Source organism: Trichosurus vulpecula, chromosome 3, assembly GCF_011100635.1.
Source record: "Trichosurus vulpecula isolate mTriVul1 chromosome 3, mTriVul1.pri, whole genome shotgun sequence".
Taxonomy (NCBI): domain Eukaryota; kingdom Metazoa; phylum Chordata; class Mammalia; order Diprotodontia; family Phalangeridae; genus Trichosurus; species Trichosurus vulpecula.
Genome location: NC_050575.1, coordinates 17,753,314 through 17,781,260, shown reverse-complemented (window position 1 = coordinate 17,781,260; position 27,947 = coordinate 17,753,314). Strand labels below are relative to the sequence as shown.

The following is a 27,947-nucleotide window of genomic DNA, read 5'->3' as shown; positions in this document are numbered from 1 at the left end:
TGGGGCCATGGTACAAACTTTGGAGACCATTGCTCTGCAGTGTTTCTTAAACTGTGGGTTGTAACTCCAGATGGGGGTCATGAGTAGAAAAAGTTTAAGAAGCCCTGCTCTAGAGAAAGAGATTTGGCTATCTCCAGTAGTATTCTGTTAATTGACATTTTCCCATCATGATTGGAAAGCTTTCCCTTATTTTTATTAATTATCAAATTTGTAAGGATGGTAAGGGATGAGGAGATAGTTAAGGAGGGTATGTATTTTCCTAATTATCTCTGAAAACGTCAAATACCTCAGCCTAATATCTTGTACATCTCAACATAAAAGTGCTAAGTTTATAAAGGCCAGCAGATTGAGATTTTAGTACAAATGTCTGTCTTCAGAAATCATATTGCTAGGAGCAGAAGGAAATGAACCAACATTTTGTTAAGGCCTGTAGCCCAGATTGGCTCATTTTATTTCAGAGTGGCTTTACCTATACATTGAACAGCAAGAATGATGAAACAGGACACTGAAGATCCCCCGTAAGATGGCCTTTGTGTAATCATCCTAAGCCATTTCTCCATTTCCCTCAGGGAAAAAAGAAGCTACTGTGGTACAGATAGAGAAAGCAGTGTCTGTTCAATAATTTAAGTCAACAAGCATTTATTAAGTGTTTACTATGTGCACTGTGCTCAGTGTAGTAGATAACATGAAGACAAAAAAGAAAAAGCCTCTGGTCTCAGGAAACACTGGGGGATACAGCATGTAAACAAATAAGTAAATACAAGACAATTTGAGGAGTGGGATTATACCATCAACCAGGGTAACGAGGAACACTCTCTCTGCTGAACCTTGGGGGAAGTTGAGAGGTGGTGAGGGGAGTGCATGTATTCCTGGAGTGAGGAGGAGTCCATGCAGAAGCACAATATACAAGGTAGTCTAAAAAGCAACAGGCCTTTCTTAAACACGCCTTTTGTGCCAGGCACTATGCTAAGTGCTGGGGAGACCAAAAAGGGGAAAAACAGGCCATGCCCTCAGGGCCACATTCTAATAAGGGGGAAGACAACATAGAAGGAACTAGTTACATACAAGGTGTATATAGAATAGATGGAAGGTTATCTTGCTAACTGGCACTAGCAGCTGGGGGAGGGGGGAAGCCAGAGTTAAGAGCATTGCAGGTACTGGGGAGAGCAAGTGGAAAGGCTCTGAATTAGGAGATGAGAATTGGGGGAAATCATTAGATTTTACAATTAAGAAATCAATAATTTTGGAGAGAGCAATTTCAGTTGAATGATGAGTTTGCAAGCATATTCGACAGGTTTTAGAAGAGAGTAAGAGAAAAGGAAGTGGGGGAACTAAGTGTAGGATGTAAACTTTCAAGGAGTTTAGCTGAAAAGGGCAGGAGAGATACAGGATGATAGTCCGTGGGGACGGTAAGATTACATGTGGGCTTTTTAAGGGTAGAAGAGACATGGGCATGTTTGTTGGTGGAAGAGAAGCTTCCAGTTAGGAAGAGATTGAAGAATGTGGAGATATTAGGTACAGTTTATTGGGAAAAAAATGATGAGAGAGTGAGATGAAGGCTCAATGTAGTAGAGTTTGCCATGGAAAGGAGGACCACCTCTTCACCTGAAACTGAAATGGAAGCAGTAAGGGAAGATGTCTTGAGGATGTGAGATGAGTAGGGGAAACTGTGCAGATGTCCTGAAATCCACATCTGAAGAAATTAGGATGAGAAAGTATATGGGAGACTTGAAGAAAGGGGAGGCTTGGAACAGCTACTAGTAGGGGGGGTGGTGATTAGGGGAGTGGTAGAATGTTTGTAGTGAGGGCCCACTGAGATCAGAGAACAAATACACAGTGGACCTAGTTAGTGTGATGTCATGTTAGTATCCCAAAACAGGAGATACCATTGAACTCAGTACACGTTCTTTCCAGAGCTTTGTAACACTTATGTTGTCATGTGCCTTATGGGTAGAAGTTTTCTGTACGTCTTTAAAATGCAAGTTGATATGTGTATACTAATGTTTTTTTTAAAGGTGAGGAAAACCTTTGGGAAAAAATCATTTAGGAAATAAAATTTACTTTACAGTTGTTCTGATCCTTTACTTTAAAAAAAAAAATTTTTTGGAGGGGGAAGGCAGAGCAATTGGGGTTAAGTGACTTGTCCAAGGTCACACAGCTAGTAAGTGTGTCAAGTGTCAGAGGCTGCATTTGAATACAGGTCCTTCTGACTCCAGGGCTTCTGCTCTACTCACTGCGCCACCTAGCTGCCCCTACTTTTTTTTTTAAAAGGAAAAATCATTGGAATGTGTTTTGCAGAATAGTGTAAATAAGAGTATTGTTAGGGAAAACCCTATTTGTGTGTGGTGTTGCTTTGCTCAAATAAATATTAATAAATTCACATTTTCTCCTTGTTTTGAAAGAGTAAGAGTATAGTAAATAGAAAGCTGATCTCAGAGCCAGGGTGACTTGGTTTCAAGTCCTGCCTCTGACGCACACTGACTGCGTGAGCCTAGCTGGGCAAGTCACTGGAACCTAGTGTTCATTGCTGGGTGGCATAGGGGATAGAGAACCAGGCCTATTGTCTGGGATACTTTGTCCTTAGATATTATAAATCTAGCCTCAGATATTTACACACTGAGTGACCTTGGTAAATCACTTAACCTCTGCCTACCTAAGTTTCCTCTTCTATAAAATAAGGATAATGGTAGCATCAATCTCTCAGGATTGTTGTGAGGATTACATGAATTAATTTTTGTAAAATTGATATGCTGTTTTTTGCAATATAGATATGCTAGCTGAATTTTGTAAGGCTGGAAACATTATGATAATGTGTAAAATATGGGATATTACATAATTCTTTTGTGTTCTCTCTTAGTGTGACTGGTTAAAGCAAGACTTTATCATTGTTCTGAAATATTTTTCTTTGAATCATAACTATCATATTATAACTTTTCACTAAATCACATTAGTATTCTTTCAGTAGATCTAATGGTAAATTAAGACTTTGACTTAATGCTTATTTTTTTTTAACTGACAGAGATATTAAACCTGACAATGTTCTTTTGGATATGAATGGTCACATTCGCTTGGCAGACTTTGGATCATGTTTGAAGATGAATGACGATGGAACTGTATGTAGTTTGGGGATTTTCCACTTGGGAGTTTTTCCTTGGTTTTAAATTTTGCAATGTAAATGATTATTTTTTGAGGAAATACATTATTGATGTGATCAGAAATGAACATTCTACTTAGTACTAGCAGCTGACCAGAATGTTTTTTAAAACACCAGTAATTGAAAGGATAGTGCTTACAACACTGTTAGATATCTCATAATATTCATAGAATGTCTTTAAATAGAAAATATCTTGATACCACAAAACTGTATTAAATGTTTTTATTTTTCAATAACTTACTTGGACATAACTTAGTTTCTTACTTAATAAGTAGCTTAATTTTTTAAAAAAATAACTCTATTCTGTCACCTGTGGACCAATTTAACCATAAAGTTTATAGTCTCATGACCATATTGGTGTAAGGATAATAAGCTCTTTAAAGTGATTCATGAAGACTATATACTAAGATAGAAAGGTTGCCGTTTGTGTTGGAAAGAGTAGCATACACAGTGACAAAGATTACAAATCTTTGAAGTCTTGAAGAAGTAGTAGTAATTTAAAAGAAGATGAATGATGAATAGAGAACTGATCTCAGAGCCAGGATCACCTGGATTCAAGCATGCCTCTTACACCTGTTGACTGTGAGAGCCAAGGTAAGTCACTGGAATCTAGTGACTATAGGCAAGATTCAGTATTAGGTGGTGCATCGGATAGAGTACCAGGCCTGGTGTCAGGAAGATCTAGGTTCAAATTCTGTTATTAGTAAATAGTGTTCTACTTTTGACCAAAAATCATATTTTCATGTGGAAATTTTTTAAAGCTTAATTGAATTATCAGTTGATGATATAAGTAATTTTTCTAGGATATTTTCTCTTTATTGATGCCATCTTGAGTCACTACTAAAAATTTAGATCATTATTGTTAAACAGAACTTAATCCTTTAACCGACTCATTCTTGCCTTATAAAATTCATATATCATGAATAAAATAGGAAAGCTCAGTTTTCATAAAACTAGAAGGTACTTTGACATATTGCATACAGAATTTTACTGTATCTTATTGTAATAATTGTTCTTGTTATTTTTTTTCCATAACAGTCATATTTTGAAAGACTAACTGTATTTCCCTCCATCCTGTCCTGTCCCCCTTTATTCAGTTTTCTCCATTGACCCTGTTCCTTTTCAAAAGTGTTTGCTTTTGATTACCTCCTCCCCCAATCTGCCCTCCCTTCTATCATCACCCCTCTCTTATTCCCTTTCCCCCTACTTTCCTGTAGGGTAAGATACCCAATTGAGTGTGTATGTTATTCCCTCCTTAAGTCAAATCCTATGAGAGCAAGATTCACTCATTCCCTTTCACCTGTCCCCTCTTCCCTTCTAATAGAACTGCTTTTTATTGCCACTTTTATGTGAGATAATTTATCACATTCTGTTTCTCCTTTTCTCCCAACATATTCTTTTTGTTTTACTTTATTATTTAATATTTTTTAGTTTTTAGCATTGATTTCCACAAGATTTTGAGTTACAAATTTTCTGCCCATTTCTACCCTCCCCCCACTCTGAGATGGCATATATTCTGATTGTCCCATTCTCCAGTCAGCCCTCCCTTCTGTCACCCCACTCCCCCTCTGCCCCCATCCCTTTTCCCCTTACTTTCTTGTAGGACAGGATAGGTTTCCGTGCCCCATTGCCTGTATGTCTTATTTCCCAGTTGCATGCAAAAACAACTTTTTTTTTTTGAGCATCTTCTTTTAAAACTTTGAATTCCAAATTCTCTCCACTCTTCCCTCCCCACTCACTCTCCCCTAAGAAGGGAAGCAGTTCAGCATAGGCCACACATGTATCATTATGCAGAACACTCCCATAAATAGTCATGTTGTGAAAGACTAACTATATTTCCCTCCATCCTATCCTATCCCCCTTTATTCAGTTTTCTCCCTTGACCCTGTCCCCTTTCAAAAGTGTTTGCTTTTGATTACTTCTTCCCCTGATCTGCCCTCCCTTCTGTTGTCCCCCATTTTATATCCCTTCCCCCTACTTTCATGTGGGGTAAGATACCCAATTGAGTGTGTATATTCTTCCCTCCTCAAGTCAAATCCGATAAGAGCAAGATTCACTCATTCCCCCTCCCCTGCCCCTTCCCTTCCAATAGAACTGCTTTTTCTTGCCACTCTTATGTGAGATAATTTACCCCATTCTATCCCTCCCTTTCTCCCTCTCAATATACTCCTCTCTCATCCCTTAATTTAATTTTTTTTTTTAGATATCATCCCTTCGTATTCAACTCATCCTGTGCCCTCCGTCTCTATATATGTATTTTCCCTTCAACTACCCTAATGCTGAGAAAGGTCTCATGAATTACACACATCATCTTTCCATGTAGGAATGTAAATAAAACAGTTCCACTTTAGTAAGTCCCTTATGATTTCTCTTTCTTGTTTACCTTTTCATGCCTCTTTTGATTCTTATGTTTGAAAGTCAAATTTTCTATTCATCTCTGATCTTTTCATTGAGAAAGGTTGAAAGTCCTCCATTTTGCCTTGGAGCATGATACTCAGTTTTGCAGGGTAGGTGATTGTTGGTTTTAATCCTAACTCCTTTGACCTCCAGAATATCATATTCCAAGCCCTTTGATCCCTCAGTGTGGAAGCTGCTAGATCTTGTGTTACCCTGATTGTATTTCCACAATACTCCAGTTGTTTCTTTCTAGCTGCTTGCAATATTTTCTCCTTGACCTGGGAACTCTGGAATTTGGCAACAGTATTCCTAGGAGTTTTCTTTTTGGAATCTTTTTCAAGAGGTTATGGGAGGATTCTTTCCATTTCTATTTTACCCTCTGGCTCTAGAGTATCAGGGCAATTTTCCTTGATAATTTCTTGAAAGATGATGTCTAGGCTCTTTTTTTTTTTTTGATTAAGGCTTTCAGGTAGTCCAGTAATTTTTAAATTATCTCTCTTGGATCTATTCTCCAGGTCAGTGGTTTTTCCAGTGAGATATTTCACATTGTCTTTCATCTTTTCATTCCTTTGTCTCTTTTATAATATCTTGATTTCTCATAAAGTCACTAGCTTCCACTTGCTGTAGTCCAATCTAAGGTAGTATTTTCTTCAGTGGTCTTTTGGACCTCCTTTTCCATTTGTCTAATTCTGCCTTTTAAGGTATTCTTCTCCTCATTGGCTTTTTGGAGCTCTTTTGCCATTTGGGTTAGTCTATTTTTTAAGGTGTTATTTTCTTCAGTATTTTTTGGGTCTCCTTTAGCAAGTCATTGACTTGTTTTTCATGGTTTTCTCACATCACTCTTACTTCTCTTCCCAATTTTTCTACTTCTCTTACTTGCTTTTCCAAATCCTTTTTGAACTCTTCCATGGCCTGAGACCAATTCATGTTTGTCTTGGAGGCTTTTGATGTAGGCTCTTTGACTTCATTGACTTCTTCTGGCTGTATGTTTTGGTCTTCTTTGTCAGCAAAGAATGATTCCAAAGTCTGAGTCTGAATCTGAGTCCATTTTTGCTGTGTGTTCATGTTCCTAGCCAACTTACTTGACCCCTGGGTTTTTTGTTGGGGTATGACTGCTTGTAGAGTATAGAGTACTTTGTCCCAAGCTTTAGGGGCTGCAGTGTTGTCTTCAGAGCTATTTCTATACAGCAAGCTCTGCCACACCAGTCCTGCTCCGCCCCCAAGAACCGCCAACCCAGACTGGACACAGATCCAACCAGGCTCTGCACTCCTGCTCTGATCTGCCACTTAATTCCTCCCATAGAGTGGGCCTGGGGCCAGAAGCAACCACGGCTGAATCTCTGGCAGCTGCCCCAGAGCTGTACCACTTCCATGCCCCTGGGGCTAGGGCACTCCTTTCACTCTAGCAGTTTTTCCACTAACCTTCTCTGTTGTCTTTGGTGTTTGTGGGTTGAGAAGTCTGGCAACTGCCACAGCTCAGTGATTCAGTACTCTACTGCTTGTTCCGCCTGGCTCCATATCTGGTTGGAACTGGCGCAGCCCACACTGGGTTGTGTTCTGCTCTGCTCCCAGCTCCGTGTGAATAGACCCTTCCCAGGAACCATCCAGGCTTTCTTGGGCTGGAGCCCTGCCTCCCTCTTCCAATTTGTGGGTTCCACAGTTCTAGAATTTGTTCAGAGTCATTTTTTTACGGGTGTTTGGAGGGACCTGGGGGAGAGCTTAAGCAAGTCCCTGTTTTCCAGCCAGCCCCAATATATTCTTCTCGCCCCTTAATTTTATTTTATTTTTTAGATATCATCCCTTCATATTCAACTCCCCTTGTGCCGTCTCTCTCTATATATGTATATTCCCTTCAACTACCCTGATACTGAGAAAGGTTTCATGAGTTACAAATATCATCTTTCCATATAGGAATGTAAACAAAACAGTCCAACTTTAGTAAGTCCCTTATGGTTTCTCTTTCCTGTTTACCTTTTCATGCTTCTCTTGATCCTTGTATTTGAAAGTCACATTTTCCATTCAGCTCTGGTCTTTTCATTGAGAAAGCTTGAAAGTCCTCTATTTTATTGAAAATCCATATTTTGCCCTGGAATATTATACTCAGTTTTGCTGGGTAGGTGACTCTTGGTTTTAATCCTAGCTCCTTCGACCTCCAGACCATTATATTCCAAGACCTTTGATCCCTCAATGTGGAAACTGGTAGATCTTGTGTTATCCTGATTGTGTTTCCACAATATTCAAATTATTTCTTTCTAGCTGCCTGCAATATTTTCTCCTTGACCTAGGAACTCTGGAATTTGGCTACAATATTCCTAGGAGTTTTCTTTTTGGGATCTTTTTCAAGAGGTTATGGGAGGATTCTTTCCATTTCTATTTTACCCTCTGGCTCTAGAATATCAGGACAGTTCTCCTTGATAATTTCTTGAAAGGTGATGTCTAGGCTCTTTTTTTTGATCGTGGCTTTCAGGTAGTCCAATAATTTTTAAATTATCTCTCCTGGATCTATTCTCCAGGTCAGTGGTTTTTCCAATAAGATATTTCACATTGTCTTCCATTTATTCATTCTTTTGGTTCTGTTTTATAATATCTTGATTTCTCCTAAAGTCACTAGCTTCCACTTGCTCCAGTCTAATTTTTAAGGTAGTATTTTCTTCTTTTGGACCTCCTTTTGATTTGACTAATTCTGGCTTTTGTTTTGTTTTGCAGGGAGGAAGGCAGGGCAGTTGGGGTTAAGTGACTTGCCCAAGGTCACACAGCTAGTAAGTGTGTCAAGTGTCTGAGGCCTGATTTGAAGTCAGGTCCTCCTGACTTCAGGGCTGGTGGTCTACTCACTGCGCCACCTAGCTGCTCCCTAATTGTGTCTTTTAAGGCATTCTTCTTCTCATTGGCTTTTTGGAGCTCTTTTGCCATTTGGGTTAGTCTATTTTTTAAGGTGTTATTTTCTTCAGTATTTTTTGGGTCTCCCTTAGCAAGTTATTGACTTGTTTTTCATGATTTTCTTGCATCTCTCTCATTTGTCTTCCCAGTTTTTCCCTACTTCCCTTACTTGCTTTTCCAAATCCTTTTTGAGCTCTTCCATGGCTTGAGACCGGTTCGTATTTTTCTTGGAGGCTTTTGATGTAGGCTCTTTGACGTTGTTCACTTCTGCCTGTATATTTTGATCTTCTTTGTTACCAAAAAAAGATTCTTTTACGCTGCTTGTTCATGTTCTCAGCCAGCTAATTGAGCTTTTTGTCAGGGTATGACTGCTTTCATAGTGGAGAGTGCTTTGTCTCAACCTTCAGGGGTCTTGCACTGTTGTTTTTAGAGCTAATTCTGTTCTGAGGTGGTATAATACTCCTCTCCTGACCTGTGCTCTAGTCTATGAGTGTAAGCACTTCTTTCTGCCTTGTAGCTACCAGGAGGACTTCCTCTCCGTAGTCACTGCAGGCTCTGCCACAGCAGCGCTCCTCCTCCCCCAAGAACTACCAACCAGGACTGCAACCCAGATCCAAGCAGGGCAAAGCAAGAGAACCCTGCCTCTGTGCCAGCGAAGCGCACTCTGCACTCCCGGTCTGATTTGTCACTTGATTCCTCCCACCGGGTGGGCCTGGGGCTAGAAGTAGCTGCTGCTGGAGCTCTGGAAGCAGCCACAGGAGCTTCTTGCTACTCCTGCGGCTGCTTCGCCACCTCTGCCGCCCCTGGGGCTGGGCCAGGCACTTCTCTCACCCTGATCCAGCAGTTTTCCCACTGACCTGCTAAGTTGTCTTTGGGGTTTGTGGGTTGAGAAGTCTGGTAACTGCTACAGCTCATTGATTCGTGTCCCTAAGGCCTGCTTCAGCTGATCTGTTCCCAGCCCGGTCTTTCCTGGCGTGCTCCATGCTAGGCTGTGCTTGGCTCCCAGTAAGGTGCAATACACCCTTCCCCGCGACCATCCAGGCTGTCCTGGGCTGGAGACCTGCTTCCCTCTGTTATTTTGTGGGTTCTGTAGCTCTAGACTTTGTTCAGAGCCATTTTCTACAGGTATTTGGAGGGATTTGGGGGAGAGCTTAAGGGAGCCCCTGTTTTTCCAGCTGCCATCTTGGCTCTACCCCTAGTTATTCTTATTGTTATTAGAGACAGTGTGGTATAGTGGATAGAGAGCTGGCCTCAGAGTCAGGAAGGCCTGGATTCAAGTCCTGCCCCTGACACATTGTCCTGGACAAATCACTTAGCAATTAGTCCACCCCCTTCATTTTATATATGAAGAAACTGAGACCCAAGGAGGTGAAGTGATTTGCCCAGAATCACATATCCAATAAGTACTAGAAGTGGCATTTGAATCCAGGTCTTCCTAACTCTAAGTCCAGCACCCTTGCTGCTCTAGCACACTGTTAGATCTGAGGCCCACCCTGAGCTCAGTGCTCTTGTCCTTTCTTGTCCCATGGTTATCCAGAGCTCCCCCAGGCCTGGCCTCTCTCAGGGACCTAGTACAGAACATGGTGCCTGATGCACTAGGAACTGAACAAATGTTTGTTGACTGACTCACTTAAGTTCCAAAATTACTGTTGACTTCTGGGCTCTCCCAGTCAAGGTTCCTGTTCCCCCATTGTATCTCAGGTAGGAAATCAATCTGTTTAAATTTAATTCAGACGAGTTTAAAGTTAAAAGAATAGAAGACATTCATGCCACCTTTTGGTGTTTACCAGGCACTTTTCCACACTCATTGTATCCACACAACAATTCTGTAAAATAAGTGCTACAGTTACCACTATCCCTGTTGGTAAGGAAGGTAAAGCTTAGCACATCACTTACAGCTTTCAAGAGTAAAATTGAATTTAAGACCTTCCTGGCTCCGTGTCTGGCACTTTTTTCCTGTTGTATAATACTGTCTGGTTTTTTTAAACACCTATTTTGTGTAATACTTTTTAGTTACAGAAGTGTGAATGATTAGTCCTTCTCATCCCATAATAGACCCGTAATGAAGGGGACCTAAAGGAGCTGGACTTCCTCATTCTCATTCAGATTTGCATGCATCTCATGCTTTACAAGAGTCCTGAGTTGACAGATAGATGTGGCTCCAGGTTATAGACCATAGATCCTAGTTTTAAGCACCGGGTGGATCATCCAGGGCAGATCAAGAAAGGAAGAATTCCTCATTCACATTCGTACAACTACTGATTAGCAAAGCTGGGGTTTGAACCCAGGTCAGGTCTTCTCACTGCAAACCAGGGCTCTTTACAGTATGCCCTACTGCTGCCTCTATAACACCATATAGATTTTATAATTTCAAAATATTTCATACATTTTAATTTTTAAAATAATTTTGCTATTTATGTTATCCTGACACACAGTAAGTACTTGATAAAAGCTCATGTTATCCCCATTCTGACACTTCCATGCAGCAGAGGCCCACAGAAGTTAAATAACTTGCCAGATTCACACATTCACAAGTGGTAGAAAGGGAATCAAACTCAGGCTTTGGCTGATTCCACATCTCATGCTCTTTCAAATAGCACAGACATTGGTCCTAGGGCTGCCTGGCATTAAGATGGGGCCACACCATCACCTTCATTATCTGTCTAAGATGAAATCCAAGCAGTCTTGGTTTCAGTTTTGAGATAGGAAGCTAGTAAGGGAAAGACAAGTCAAGCAGCGGTTACTTCCTTGCTATTCTTCCCTACTAGGCCCTAGGACTGGATGTTATAGTGTCTAGCCTCCAAATACCTAGGCCACAGGTCTCCCCTGCAAAAATATAAAAGTTAGGAGTCTTAGCTGCCTGAGTCACTCTGAGATGTGGATTTCAGGCTTTTCAGAAATCTTCAAAGCAGCTTCTTGCTCCATCTAGTCTCCCCACACCTCAAACAGATCTCAGAAGTATTTTTTTTTGTTTTTATAGAGGTCATACTAATTGTAATCATCTACAAAAATTACTTACAGTTTAAACCTTCTTACTATGCACGATAATGATAATTGAATATTGTAAAATGTGTCTTATTAACATTGGAGACATATAATTAAACTGAACTCTGCGTGGCATAATTTTTTTCTTGCGGCCATCTAATTAAGATTTATTACAATTAAGGGACCATTGGTCATCAACCTTGTTTTTGAGAAATAATGAACTAAAGAATTTTCTTTTGCCATTTTACTTTGTAATAAATCTTTTCAAGATAGTAAAACCTAGAGATAAAGTTTGTAAAATTGCATGTTAACATTACATGTCTTGCTATACATTTTAGTAGGTTAGCCAAGTAATGAAATTGTTTGGCCATAGCAATGAAGGTTTTTCTACTAAAGGGTAGAAAGGTTGTCGTCTGTCAGTGAAGAGTACTCTAATGCAACTAGAGTTTTTTCAATGTATTCACAACCTTTATATAATAATGTACATGAAGTACATGTCTTGTGGACTGATTGCCTTGGGTGAGCCCTCTTATGTTGAGACAGTGTGTTACTTCAGCAAGCAAAACTTAAGACTTACCTTAAACTAAAATTTGCAATATAGAAACTAGTGTAGTGTGGAAGATCAGTATGATCATATCCTCTTTTGTAGTTATGTAGACATATTTCTTCCTCAACTTAAGTCACCTCTGAGAAGCATAGAATACAGAGTGGAAAGGGCACTCCTGAGTCATCTCGTGCAGCACTTACCCTCTAGGACCTAAGTCATCATTATCTCCACTGCAGACCTTAAGTTGTGGGGAGTTATAATGTCCTGAGAAAACCACATTACACTTTGGGACTGCGTTGATTATTAGGAAGCTTTTTTGAGGGTTGGGGATGTGGAAACGGAATACATATTGATATGAAATGCAATTTCTACCCCTTGTTCCTAGTTTTGCACTCTGGAATCAAGCAAAACAAATTTATTTTCAAATGTTTAAAGACAGCTATCCTAACATGGAATCTATATTTAATTTTATGTTGTAAGGTTTTTTTTTTAAATATTGAGGTAGAGAAACATAATTTGGCTATTTAAAAATTATCTCTTGAACTTTGCATATTCATACTGGGCTTTCACAATATGATCATTAGCTTAACTTTCTTCCATGACTATTCCTTTTCTCTTTTATAGTTATTATTCTTTGTAAAAGTAGCAAAATTTTATTGGAAGTATTAATAATAGCTTACATTTCTGTAGTGTTTTACAGCTTATAAGTCATTATTTCTTGAAATAACTATAAGGAATGTAGTGCACATTTTATCGTTCCAGTTTTATAGGTGAGAAAAGTGAACCTCAGAGAAGCTTAAATGACCAGAAATATTGAGCAGTTGGTGGATTTCTAAGGTTTAATTTGAAATCTTTTGTTTTCTTTCCTTAAGGTCCAATCTTCTGTGGCAGTGGGTACACCTGACTACATTTCACCTGAGATTCTACAAGCAATGGAGGATGGAATGGGAAAATATGGTCCAGAATGTGATTGGTGGTCTCTGGGTGTTTGCATGTATGAAATGCTATATGGTGAAACACCTTTTTATGCAGAATCATTAGTGGAAACCTATGGAAAGATCATGAATCATGAAGTAAGAAATGGTATTTCTAAATAAGTAGTATAGTATTTGTTCCTTTGTATATGTAAAATAATGTAATTGTACCCACATCAGTGGTCCTTTTGGGAATTTTAGTGATATGATTTGCTAAGTGTATGTTAATTGAGATGAAGAGCTTTCTTCTCTTGACTTGATCTCTAAGACCACATTATATGCTAGTTATTAGGCCATATCCTCTTTGGATCCATGTTAGGGTATTTAAGAATAACATGATAATTGTTTCAAATTCCTGGTGTTCCATTTGCTATATTTTATTGGTCAGTCAGTATCACTCTACACGTGTTCATTTAATATATCTTCAGACATACAAAATTAAAGCATGGCAATGACCCAATTCATTTGGTGTCTTTTGTTGCTCATTTGAAGTTCTGCTAAAGCATTTAGACTCTGAGGATTGATACAAAAACATCTTCAGAGATGCCCTGCTGGGTCATTCAGGTAAGAGCTACTTAGAACCCCTTTGTTACCAGTTTGTCAGCAAACATACTGAAGAAAATTAATAAAATTTCCTGATTTGCACACTTAAAGGACAGTAAACCATTTATTGTTAGAGTTCAGCTCATTAAGATTTGCATTATCTGACCTCCATCAAAAAAAAAAAAGAAATCTCAGTACCATTTAGCATTTCAAATACTTTAAACAGTGTCATCGCTAGTATGGCTTTTTAAATGATCAAGTGCCATAGAATCAGATTACCTATTAAAATGAAATTAATTATTTTATGCTTAAATATTTAATTTTTTAAAATTTTATTTTGATATTTAATGAGTATGCAAATATCATGAGAATCAGTCATCTCATTTATTGTAGGGAGGAGTTAAGTGGAACTACAAAATACATTAAGAAGCTTTGACAAAGGACCTTTGAAGCCATTGTATTTGTTTTTTTAAGTGTAATACTAGCATTTTTTTTTCCTGTGAGAAGATATCTCTAAAACTATAAGGAAAGACAGTGGGAAAATATGAATAATCAAATCAACTATTCACTTTACACAGTTTTTTCAGGAGCACTCATATGTAGAATGAGATCATGCCACAGTTTACAAAATGGTACCCCAGTGGCCACAAACAGTTGCAGTTCCTAAAGTATCCTAACTTTATCCACAGATTACTCCTTTCTGTAGAGTGTAGCTCATTTCAAAAGATGTGCTGTTAAGATAAGATTTCTTAAGTATGTAATTATCACATTTTAAAGTTATTTACTCTTTAAGTTTTTCTTGAAATAAACTTAATTACTTTATACAAGACATTAATAGATATTGTTTTTGAGAAATTTGGATATATATGAGTTTTTTTCTGTTCTAAAGATGGAAGAAAAGTAAAATTTATGATTGTTTTGATTTTTTTTTTAAAAATGGTAAATATTGGTAACGGTTAATGTTTGGAAATTTCATTCCTAATCAGATTTCTTACCACAAATATCAGCTAACTTCTCATAAACTATTGACTTGAAAAGTAAAGTGAAAAGTTTATGCTTTTATCTCTTGAGTGATTGAATTGATATGTTAAAAATTTGTCTGTGTTCTATATTAATACTTATTAGAAACACTTGATCTAAAATATTTTCCAATAAATGAAAAACAGCTTTCGTAATTTTAGTATAATTTATGAAAAAGCTGAACTTGTAAATTATATGAATTATAAAGATAATTGACCTTTAAATGTTATATAGCAAAAAAAAAATCAAAGCATTCCCACAATGAAGTTTGATGAACCTACAGATTATCTTATAGTATGACAAAAACTTGTCAAACTACTTTTAAAAATGCCTAGGATTTAGAATTGAAAATTCACATATGGTTAAAAATAGTGGCTCCAAGATAATGTATTTTGCTCAGAAATGCTACCTGAAATCACTTTTGGAAAGTTAACATTTTTAAGCTTTTGGGTGTAGAGAGTCTTTTTATCATGTGTATTCTTTTCATTTTTGTAGCAAGTGAGGGAAGCATAAGTAGCTGTTCTCTATGCCAAAAAGTATATGATGGAAAATTATTGCTGATTACTAAAAGTTTAAGTTACAGATCAGTGTTTCAGTTATCAACTTGCATTTTCAGTTTAGTCAAGTCACCTTTTTCTCAGTAGTGTTTGGCTATGGCTGTCATTTAAATCAGTGGTTCTCCAGCTTTGTTCATTGTTATATGATATGTTTGAATAGAGCAGTGAATTTTAAGGTATTAAATTATGAATATTCATAAACTCTAGGTAAGGTTAACTCTAGGCCCCTTCATCTCTTCCTTTCACTTTGCTTCTTCCCCTTACTGCCTCCCCCACCAAAAGAAAGGCAAAACTTTCAAAAATAGCTTCCCTACCCTTTATTGAAAAATGTATTCAGCTCCTCTTCTAAAGCTGAGACTGCTTTAGGAAGAGAGAAAGAGAAGCCAGGGTCAGAGGATTTCTTTGTCGTCTAGAATTTTTTTCCTTTTTTAAACCATTAATAAGTTGAGTAATTGATCTTTACCTACTTTGTACAAAAGGCACAGTGGGCATGAGGAAATGGAAATGGTACAAAGAATCTGGGTTCTTAAAAGTTTCAGGGTACAGAGTGCTAAATTTAAGTAATCCAAAGTAAATACATAGAAGTTTTCTGTGTCCTCTGAGGTTCAATAAACATTGTCCAAATAGATAATATTCACTCTTTACTTTTTTGTTAAAGCAAATTGTGTGAATATTTGGCTTTTCTACCATTGGATTAATATTTTCATTTTTGAAGTATTTAAGCTCAGTACAATCAGTACAATTTTTTGGTATTCTTTTCCTGGTTACTTAACTCCTTCTACCTCCGGGTAATTAGGTGGTCTCTGAGTGTCCCTTTTGAGTCTCATAGACTCTATTGAGATAACACATGCCACATTATACTTAAGAAGCAACTGTATAAAAATATTGACTTCCCTACTACACTTGGCCTTTTTGTCAGACTTAAACTCTAAGGTTTAAATCTACAAATTGGTTCTCACAAATGGAAAAGTCAAGTTAAATAGTAAAGTTCGCATCCTTTCTTTTTCCCTTTTTCAGCCTTTCTTTTACCTCTTCTTTTCCTCCATCTTACCTTTTGATTTTTCCTTTATTTTCCTTCTCATTATCTTCAAAAAGCCCATACCTTTCAAATACCAACATCATCTTATGACAACAGTATTCGTCCATCTCCCACAAACAAAAATCAAAAGAAGTGTTATAGGCTATCACTATCCTCTTCCTAAAATGACTTAACTTCCCATAATATGGTATTTCACAGAAAATTGAGACACATAAGGAGGAGTCTCAGTAGATGAAAAAAGAGAGAGGTATATGTTGATTTTAAGTGATACTTTTCTACCTGACCCAAATACAACAGGTTACATTTTTCCAATTCGATAACCAAACTTAAATCTGAAAATTCCCTTCTTTGTCTTTCTGGTTTTAAAATTTTATTAGTCTGGACTGGTGTTTAGTTACCATTCCAGAATTACTTTTGGACTCTTGAACTTTGAACTACAACTTCTCTTTTGATTACTGTTGTCTACCACTTAGTTTTTCATAAATTTTGGCATTCCTTTCAATATATGTATCTGCATATATCTGAATAAATGTTGAACTTAATCTTTTTTGTAGGAGCGATTTCAGTTTCCTTCTCATGTCACAGATGTATCTGAGGAGGCAAAAGACCTCATTCAAAGACTCATCTGTAGTAGAGAGCGCCGACTAGGACAGAATGGAATAGAAGATTTCAAAAGGCATGCATTTTTTGAAGGAATAAATTGGGAAGATATACGAAATCTAGAAGCGCCTTACATTCCAGATGTTAGCAGTCCTTCAGACACATCAAATTTTGATGTAGATGATGATGTGTTAAGAAATCCGGTAAGCATACAAACACTGCTTTATTGATTATTAGTATAGCTTCACATGAGAAATACATGCCATTTTATTCCCTGTTTCTTTTTTAGCAATTGGTTTCCGAAGATAAATTTTGTGACTTTTGAAATTTTGGCACCTTTTCCTTTGTACTTTCTCTGATGTCATGGTCTAAGACTCTCAGTTAAATTTTGCATTGTAACTAGCCTAAAATGCTTCTGTGTTTGATTATCTATGCAAATATAATATCTTGTATTTGTATGCTTTTTTCCTTTTAAAGTAATTTTCTGTATATGTACATATTCCTGCTCCACCACTTGATAACTGTGTTACTTTACGTAAATTACTTAACCCCATTCATCCTATTTCTTTGTAATTAGATTGTGGGTGACTGCTTTACTTCCCAGGCTTGTTTTGAGGAAAGCACTTAATACATCTGAAGGTCCTGTTTAAATTTTAGTCAGAAGTTACATTACAGACAAACTATCCCTTTTTTTTTAAGTTACAGATGATATCATCAAGGGTAGATGACAGAGTGACTACACAAATGTGACATAGCCCTTTAAGAATTGTGTCAATTCAATCTGACAAATATTTATGAAGAGACTATACTATACTATAAAGTTACTATACTAGATTCTGGGGATGCAGAGATAGCATCAAAGTCCTTGCCTTCAGGGAGCTCATGTTTTACTTGGGTATTGGTGAGGGCGATATAACATGTATGCAAATAAGTATGGTAAAAGGGAAATTGGCGAGGAAGAAAGCTTTAATACAGGGGAATCAGGAATAGTATTTGTATTTGTGTGCTTTTTTCCTTTTAAAGTAATTTTATGCATATATACATATTAGTGTTAAACTAAAGTGTTAGCTCCTGAGTCTAACCTGGATGGAAAGCAAGAATTCTAGTAGTAGACGTGAGAATAAAATGTATTCCAGATAGGAGGATAGCATAAGAGAATTCATAGAGAAAGGAAATGGAGTGTTAAGTTTGGAGAACAGCGAATACCCTCCTTTGGCTGGCATGTAGAGTTTGTGAAGGTTAGTCCTGTGGAATAAGGATAGGAACGTAGCTAAGTTAATATGGAAGACCTTAAATGGTTTGCTGAGAAGTTTGTTTATCTTAGAGAAAATGGGAGTTCAGGGTTTTTGAGCAAAGCAATAACATGGCTAGACCTATGCATTAGCAAAATATTTTGGAACCTTATATAAAATGGGTCAAAGAAAGGAGAAACTGAAAACAGAGATTAATTCAGAGGCTACTACAGGGTCTTAAACAAGAGTGTAGGCCACATAATGGTAAAGAAGGGGACTGATGTGAGAGATGGAGAGGTAGAATTGACAAGGTTGACAACTGATGGGATGTGGGGAATAAAAGGAAGGGTAAAGTCAAGGGTGATTCAGAGGTTATGAACTTGGGAAGGAGCTAGTATACTCCATAGAAATAGTGGCCTTTGGGGTAATGTGAGTTTTGGTGGGAAAGCTAATTGATTCTGTTTTGAACATGTTGAGTTTGAGATTCAAGGGGGAATTCCATGAAGAGATACCTGCAGGAAAGTGATGGTGCAGGACTGGAATACAGGAGAGGCATTGGGGGGCTGTACATATTTATTCATACTCACACAGTACGTGTATATATATGTACATATGTATGCGTCCTCATATATGCACATGTGAGTATGCGTACGCACAAATACATATATTTCTGTGGAAATAATACTTGAATCCGTGAGTACACATGAAATCAGAGAGAGAGCAGACAAAAAAGGGAGAGAGAGCCTAATGCAGTTCTCCAGAGAATATTCATGGCAGTGAGGTGGTAGTATATAGATGATGATCCAACAAAAGGGACTCAGAAAAGAGTGGTCATCAGGAAAATCAAGAGAGGAAAATCATCTAGGAGGAAGATACGTTAGAAGTGGTAGAGGAATTAAGGAGGATGGCGAGTAAGAAAAGTCATCAGATTTACCAATGAAGAGATCGCTTAAACTGGGCTTTCTGTGTTTACTGGTCATGAAGAGGGGTCACAAGGGCTCCAAAAAGGGAAGGCAGTTTTGGGAAGTTGGGAACTGGGAATGAGTTTTTATTTTTTTGAACCACAAATTATAACCTGGGAATGGCCAAGCATGTTATGTTCCAACAAGGGCTGGTAAGAATGTTTAGGGGAGGTAGAAAGTTGCCTACATTTCAGCCATCCTACATACCGTAGAGAGTAGCTATAATGTACAGATGACCAGAAATTCATGGGTTTCCATGAAACAAGCCAGCAGTAAAAATAAGTGACTCACATGTTTATACAAAAAGTGCACAATGTGTGGTTAACAGTTAAGGGGGACTAGATGCTGATGCAAGAAGGCAAACTGGGCATCATGTATCACTGAGACTTGCCAGAACCTACCTGTGATTTCAGTATGACTCTGGCAAGGGTATACCTTATTCCAAAGGAATAGGATAGATGATGAGCTGATTAGTATTAAAGATGTAAAAATATTCATCTGAAGGAATCCGGGAACCAGAAGGGGGAAGTATGGTGAGCAGAAGAGTAAAAGATTAGCGGAAATAGACATAGAAAGAGTATTTGTCTTTGGAGTATGTTTGAAAGCCCCTGGAAGTAAAATGAGGAAATAAGTGGGTCTGGGAAACATATACCTGGCACAGATGCTTGATAGGGCCTATCATTTGTCCAAGTTTCTGGTGGAACTCTGCCTCTGAACTAAAACCAAGCGCTAATGTTATTTAAAATGGAGATTATAAGGAATAATTGATTGTTGGGATGCAAATGATTATGATCCCTAGGAAGGGACAGTGAACACTCTTATCTTAGAATTGATGAGAGAGGATAGGTCTGTCATATGTTCTAGATTTGGGAAGAACAGATTTCAAAGAATTCAGAGAAAGTTTAGGTAGGAGCTCATGCACTAAAAATTCTATAGGTAAAAGTCAAACCAGGAAGGAGGGAAGGGAAGAAACTAAGCATTCATTAAGTGCTTAACTGTGTGCCAGGAACCACCTGAGTCCCAGGAACACAAATAGAACCAAAAAAGAAAGTCCCTGCCCTCAAAGAGCTTACTTACATTCTGAGGGGGAAGACAGCAGACCAGAGGGAGCTGAAAAGCTGAGAAGCTGAGTTGGAAGGGTAGGAGATAAAAGTACTCAGGCATAGTTTTAAAGTTTAGGAACTAGGAACAGGGCCAGCAGAGGAATAAAGACCACTCTGTGCCCCTCCACAAAATGGAGGCCACTAAAGAGAAAAGGGGCCAGAAGGGGTATCAGCCCCCAGGCCCTGAGGGATGTTGTAGGACTAGACAGTTGCAGAGGCATGGTTTTTAAGTCCAAAAGCCAGGGACAAGAAAAAGAAACAATTCTGATGAGGAAAAAAGGGTATACTTGATACAGGAATGATCAGGGAACTCATCGGCAAACCCAGGTTTTAAAGACAGGTACAGGAAATGAAAATAAGAGTGGTGTGGGGGCAGCTAGGTGGCACAGAGCACTTGCCCTGGAGTCAGGCGGACCTGAGTTCAAATGTGGCCTCAGACACTTGACACACTAGCTGTGTGACCTTGGGCAAGTCACTTAACTCCAATTGCCCTGCCTTACCCCCCTCCAGAAAAAAAAATTAAAAAAAGAAAACGGCGGTGAAGAAAATGGATACATAAGCATGTGAGGAATACTAAATTTCAGACTGAACTCAGGTTAACGTGGTACTTTTACTTTCTGAGTTCTGAGATTGATGCTTTGAATTGAAGGTTTATAACAATTGAATGAAGTCTGAGGCAAGTAACACCTTCCCTGTTTTGTAGATAACAATGCTAAGGTACAGCTTAAGTGATCTCTTAATGATGGCAAGGATTCAAACCTATCTGTGTCACAAGTTTTTAATAGGATTAAACTATAAAAAATGCTTTATAAACTGTCAAGCACTATATAAAAGTCAGCCATTATGGCACCTTGTTCTGGTTTCTGGTCTAATGCTCTTTCACTTAGTCAACAAATAGGACAGACTAATGCAACTTACTAGACTTCTGCATTTACTGTATTTACAATGCATAGAATGTTTTATGTATAAAATAAAAAGCCAGGAAACGTAAAATGATCCCCTATAGATTGATTGTTGTTACTGAATTTCAGAGACGTGCATTTGGTTTTTGGTTCTATAATTTGTTTACTGTGGTCTGATAGAAATTTGGCTTTATATGATAAGTTTAATTTGATTCATCAGACTTTACAGCTTATACAATGGCATTTTTTCCATAATAGAGCAAATTATTCTGCTCCCATATTACCCACATTCTCAGCCCAAAACAAATGATATAGTTTAGCAGTAAAATAATTGAAATTTAGTTAAATGAACATTGCTTCACCAAAGTAATTCTTCTAAAAAATAACTCCGCATCCTGAAGTAATTAATGTGCTATTCGTTTTTTGTTCTTATGACATTTTATTATTATTTATTATTTTAAGATCATAGGATCTTAGATTTATAACTAGAAAGAGTCTTAGAGGTTATCTGGTCCAACCTGTTTTACAGATGAGGAAGCTGAGCTACAGGCAGCTCAGCTCACCCAAAGTCACATAGGTAGCAAATAACACCAAAATTTGAACCCAGTTCCTCTGACTCCAAATCCAGTACCTCTTTCTACTACCTTCAGGGAGTGATAGATACTCTTTAGAAAAATGTGACAGAGTACCCTTTTTTGTGGTTCAGTGAAAACCCCATCTAGTGAGAATGCTCAGTTCCATTTCCTTCATTTATGTAAATTTGTTCTCTTCCAATTTTAATTGTATATTTTAGTTAATTTTAAGTACTGGGTTGAGTACTAATGGAAATGACCACATCATGGTATATGGAAAAGAAAGAGCAAAAATATGGCTAGTGCTGGTACTGTTTTTCTGAGACTATAAAGAAGTATTTTACATTGTGAAATTTGCTTTCTCTGTTATCCTTCTCTTTACTGAAGCTAAAGAATCTACTATATTACCCTTAAACTAAATAATAAAATTGAAGTGGACCAAAGCCCATGTTTTCTAACCACTCCAGACTTGCAGTTTATCTAATTTTAGGCAAAAAATGTTCCTTTATTTCGTAAGCCAGCTTACATTTGTGATTATGAATTCAACTTAATTGTCCAGTTTAATGTTTGATGAAAACTTAGGCTTTTATCTTCCACCTTATCTTTAAACACGTGCACATTTTAGCACTTAGTACATTCTATTAAGCACTTACATAATAAGTAAATTCCTCTTGACTAGTTGACATTTCCTTAGTGGCTCACTCTGTAAGTGACATGTGTTTAACTAGAAATGGTACTACACACAACACACACATACACACACACACACACAGAGTAAAGTTTTCAGAGCTGCTTATACAAAACACACCTTGTGTTTAGAATTAATTGCAGATGTCTCAACACATATTTTTACAAAAATAAGCAATCATGTAAATCATCATAAATTTACTTTTTAAATTTATCTGATTGTTTTATGATTTCATATGGCCTACTATTAATCAGAGAGTGTGGTGTTTATTACCCTCGTGATTGTGGGCAAGCGACTTCCCCCTCTAGGCCTTAAGAATAACAGTAATAGCTAACACTTATATAGCACTTTAGGGCTTGCAAAGTGACTTAAATGTGTCCCATTTGCTCTTTACAACAACCTTGGGAATAGGTGCTATTTTTATCTCCACTTTACAGATGAGGAAAGTGAGGCAGCTAGAGATTAAATTATTTGCTCAGAATCACATAGCCCGTAAGTGTCTGAACCTGAGTTTGAACTCAGTTCTTCCTGCCTCTGGGCCCAGTGCTCCATCTACTTTGCTGCTTAGCTGTCTATGAAATGAAGGAATTGGATGAGATAAACTCTAAGATTCCTTCCACTTGAAATCCTGTGAGCCAAGTGGAGATGTCCAATGATTGAATGGCCTTGTTGTTCTGTCCTAGAAAATCTTTTTCTTCCTCATCTAAACATCTAAAAATTATTGGAAATAAGTTATGCATTTCTTAAGATACACAACCACAAGGCAGGAACCAAAAATACAGGGGTGCCCTCTTCCCCTCACTACATTGTGGTTTTTTTTTTCTTATTTTGTTTGAATATTATTTTTTTATGTGTGGTTCTGTGTATTTTTCTTTTTTTGCAGGAAATAGTACCTCCTGGCTCTCATACAGGCTTCTCTGGATTACATTTGCCATTCATTGGTTTTACATTTACAACTGAAAGGTATGTCTTGATTTATTACTTAAAGATAACAGATTAGTAACTTGAAATTAAATAAATGGTTGTTTTATTGAGTGGTCATGAATTGTAAGGTGTTAGTATTAATGGTATTTGTTGATGTAATAAGAGTCAGACACCATAATTAACAGAAGCAGTTAACACTAAATTTTAGATCATAATTGTTTCATGATCCTTCAGACATTCTACAGTAAAAATTAGTCCCTCAAATTCCTATTTTCCAGTAATATTGTTAAAACTTGTCATTTGTTAGATTTCATGTGCCAGAATAAAAAAATAAAACAATCAGAACAGAGATCTTCAAAAGTTTTGTCTGTGATTCAAAACCATTTATAAGAATTGAACTATAGATTTCATTTCTTTTGGGTATCATCAGATAGAATCTTCACAAGACTCTACTGCCCAAGATCTTCTTTCTCATATTTTAAAATAAAAAGGTGTCTTAAAGGAGAAGTTTAGTGTTAGGAAGGAAAATAGTTTCCCACAGTGTGTAAAGGCCATATAAGACATTGACTGACGGCTCTTGCTGCTTTCAGTTTATGGAAAACTGTTGCCAGGAAAAGATCTTTCATTGAGGCATGTAGAAAACCTGCTTTGGCATGGGGCAGGAATCTTGAGGGAGATCTTATGTCCAAGTTAAAGCACTTTGCTCCCTGGAGAGAACTGACTAGAACTGGAGTATACTAGTCTTTGTAGATGTCCTGAGATTCTTGTACCCTGGAGAGCTCCATTCTCTGTATATTATTGGCTAAACGTAGTACTTGTCTTACTTATCTTTGCCAAGCCTTTCTAAGCTATTGTATAAAAACTCAGAAATACTGAGTCTGACTTAGATATGGACCCTTCCTGAAACAGGATGGTTAATAGAACAAGGAAGTTCATAATGTCTTAGGCAAGTCACTTAACCCCAATTGCCCTGCCTCCCTCCCTAAAAACAAAACAAAAACAAAACAAAAAAAACCATAATATCTCTCTATACAATGTAGTTTTAAAAGTCACATAGTGGTCATATAACTGTTTATCATAGAAGATTACAAGGTTATCTAATTCAAACACATTCCCTCAAAACCCGCAGAGATGGTGCCTTTGCTAAATTTCTGTAGAAAATTAGTGGCAGAGGCAGAACTTAGATTCTGAGCCCAGTGTTTTTATCACTCTTTCCTATCCACCTGGCCTTCATTCTGCTTCCAGGATGGTCTTTCTTTCACATAGATTTGACCATGTTACTTCCGTTCAACAATTTTGAACAGCTCTCCATTTTTAAGACCTTCCTCATTCTGATGCTCTCCTACCTTTCCAGCAATGTAGTTCTCTTCCATATACTTTACACTCTAGCCAGATTGGACAACTTTCTACCTCTTGAATATGCTCTGGTTTCTCAGATCTTTGTCCTTTACTTAGGTTGTTTCCTGTGTCTAGAATGCCCTCCTTTGCTTTTCTAAATCACAGCTTAAATGCTGCTGTCCTTACTTCTCCTGGCACTTTACTTTGTAACTCTAATATACTTTTCAGAATTGTACTGAAATTGCTGTCTCCAAGGTTACCCTGTCTCTTAACTACTAAATCAAGTCATTTTTTCTCAAGCTTCATAATCCTTGAATTTTATGAAACTTAAACACTCTTGACTATCCTTTCTTTCCTGGTATTCTTTGATGCTTATTTCCCTATTTCCCGTTGTGTTAGCATCAGTGTGTCCCAGAGTCTTATTTCTTCTCCCTCTTCTTTCTCTCACTTGTTGGTAATTTTTTCTTCTTACATAGATTGAAGTATCATCTCTGCACAAATGACTAATCTGTGTGTGTGTGTGTGTGTGTCTGTATGTGTGTATATAACCCAAGTCTCTCTTCTGAATTTGTTCTGTATCATCATTTGCTTACTGTATATATTCTTCTGGATCTTCTTTAGAAATCCCAAATTCAACGTGTTTAACATGAAACTGGAGTCCATCCTTTTTCCAAGCTTAAATGTTTCTATTCAAGGTACCACTTTCATCCTTGTCAATGAAGTTCACAAACACTAAATCCTTGTCGAGTCTTCCATTTATCTCTGTCTCTACATCATCCTTTCACAGGGATTACCCCTCTAGTTTATTGCTTCATCACCTTTTACCTGGACTACCAGAAGTCTCCTAAAATTCCTATACCCTCTCTAATCCATTCTTCACACAGCTGCCAAAATAAACCTTTCAAGGGATAGCTCTGACATCTTATCTGGTGAAAAACTTTGAGTAACTCCCCATTACTTCTTTTTTTTTCCTTCCCTGTTCTATATTTACAATCATATTTCCAGTCAGGAACTTGAAGTTCTAGCCAAACCAGGCATTCTCTGTCCCCTTCACCCCATCCCCAACCCCTAGGTATATGCACAGTTTTCCAGTGTCTTTGTCTCTGGTCTACAGGTCTCAGGAAATTTCAGCATAGCAAGCTTCTGCACCAACCCAATCCAGGCTAGGTAGAATTGTTTTATTCATACTTTTGATTATCTGAAGCTCTGTCTGGGATTTTTCTGCATTCCTCTCTCTTCCAGTGGTGAATAGCCAACCTATCCACACTTTCTCATCCTGTGGGACTCCTGCCCATGTCCTCCCACGAGGGTCTCCTCAGCAGGCTTGGGATATTCCTCTTGGTCTCTTGCCATGATACAGATCCTAGCTCCACTGCTTTTCATGCTTCTCTTGATTCTTGTGTTTGAAAGTCAAATTTTCTATTCAGCTTTGGTCTTTTCACTGAGAAAGCTTGAAAGTCCTCTATTTTGTTAAGTCCATATTTTGCCCTGGAATATTATACTCAGTTTTGCTGGGTAGGTGATTCTTGGTTTTAATCCTAGCTCCACTGACCTCCGGAATATCATATTCCAAGCCCTTTGATCCCTTAATGTAGAAGCTGCTAGATCTTGGGTTATCCTGATTGTGTTTCCACAGTACTCAAATTGTTTCTTTCTGGCTGCTTGCAGTATTTTCTCCTTGATCTGGGAGCTCTGGATTTTGGCAACAATATTCCTAGGAGTTTTCTTTTTGGGATCTTTTTCAGGTGGTGATCAGTGGATTCTTTCAATTTCTATTTTACTCTCTGGCTCTAGAATATCAGGGCAGTTCTCCTTGATAATTTCTTGAAAGATGATGTCTAGGCTTTTTTTTGATCATGGCTTTCAGGTAGTCCAGTAATTTTTAAATGATCTCTTCTGGATCTATTTTCCAGATTAGTGTTTTTCCAGTGAGATAGTTCACATTGTCTTCCATTTTTTCATTGTTTTGTTTCTGTTTTATACTAGCTTGATTTAAGTCACTAGCTTCCACTTGCTCCATTCTAATTTTTAAAGTAGTATTTTCTTCAGTGGTCTTTTGGATCTCCTTTTCCATTTGGCTAATTCTTCCTTTTAAGGCATTCTTCTCCTCATTAGCTTTTTGGAGCTTTTTTGCCATTTGAATTAGTCTATTTTTTAAGGTGTTATTTTCTTCAGTATTTTTTTGGGTCTCCTTTAGCAAGTCATTGACTTGTTTTTCATGGTTTTCTCACATCACTCTCATTTCTCTTCCCAATTTTTCCTCTACTTCTCTAACTTGCTTTTCCAAATCCTTTTTGAGCTCTTCCATGGCCTGAGACCAGTTCATGTTTTTCTTAGAGGCTTTTGATGTAGGCTCTTTGACTTTGTTAACTTCTTCTGGCTGTATGTTTTGGTCTTCTTTGTCAGCAAAGAATGATTCCAAAGTCTGAGTCTGAATCTGAGTCCATTTTTGCTGTGTGTTCATGTTCCTAGCCAACTTACTTGACCCCTGGGTTTTTTGTTGGGGTATGACTACTTGTAGAGTATAGGGTACTTTGTCCCAAGCTTGAGGGGCTGCGCTGTTGTTTTCAGAGCTATTTCTATACAGCAAGCTCTGCCACACCAGCCCTGCTCCTCCCCCAAGAACCGCCAACCCAGATTGGACCCAGATCCAACCAGGCTCTGCACTCCTGCTCTGATCTGCCACTTAATTCCTCCCACCAGGTGGACCTGGGGCCAGAAGCAACTGCAACTGTAGCTCTGGAAGCAGCCTCAGAGCTGCATCACCTCCTCTGCCCCTGGGCCAGTGGCTGAACTGCGAACTCCTTCTACTCTGTCCCTGCAGCTTTTCCCACTAACCTCTGTTGTCTTTGGTGTTTGTGGGTTGAGAAGTCTGTAACTGCCACAGCTCACTGATTCAGGATGCTAGGGCCTCTTCTGCTGGGCTCCTGGTCTGGTTGGTCCAGGTGTGGCTCACACTGGGCTCTGCTCTGCTCCGCTCCCAGCTCCATGCGATAGACCCAGCAACCATCCAGGCTGTCCTGGGCTGGAGCCCTGCTTCCCTCTGCTATTTTGTGGGTTCTGCAGTTCTAGAATTTGTTCAGAGCCATTTTTTATAGGTGTTTGGAGGGACCTGGAGGGGAGCTCATGCAAGTCCCTGCTTTCCAGCTGCCATCTTGGCTCCACCCCCCTCCCCATTACTTCTAAGAGAAAATGGAAACAGCCTTGCAGCTAAGATATTTCCTATTGTATATTCTCATAGATCATTCCCCATGCCTGGATTGTAGTCCTTACTCATCTCTAGATCTCAGAATCCTTATCTTCCTTTAAGATTCAATTTAGGTATATTTTTGATGCTTTCTCTAATCTCTGCCCTATCTCTCACCCTAAAGCTAATGATCTCTCCCTCCCCAAATTATTATCTGCTTATGTATACATGTTGTAAGCACCATTTTCTTTTCCCTTCAGGAGAATGAACGTAAGCTCCATAAAGGCCAACACTGTTTAATTCTTGTCTTTGCATCCCCAGTGCCTAGCACGATGCAAGGGCAAAT

The 27,947-nt window shown here is 38.0% G+C and overlaps 1 protein-coding gene across 1 annotated transcript in view; it reads left to right on the top strand.

Annotated features, from left to right (window-relative positions):
• The window catches only part of CDC42BPB (CDC42 binding protein kinase beta), a 172,787-nt gene that overhangs the window by 72,631 nt on the left and 72,209 nt on the right, over positions 1–27,947 (top strand). Inside the window, exons 6-9 of the mRNA XM_036752011.1 lie at positions 3,020–3,113; positions 12,833–13,033; positions 16,648–16,896; positions 23,036–23,115. Of these exons, the coding sequence (XP_036607906.1) occupies positions 3,020–3,113; positions 12,833–13,033; positions 16,648–16,896; positions 23,036–23,115 (624 nt within the window). The remainder of the gene's footprint in view (positions 1–3,019; positions 3,114–12,832; positions 13,034–16,647; positions 16,897–23,035; positions 23,116–27,947) is intronic.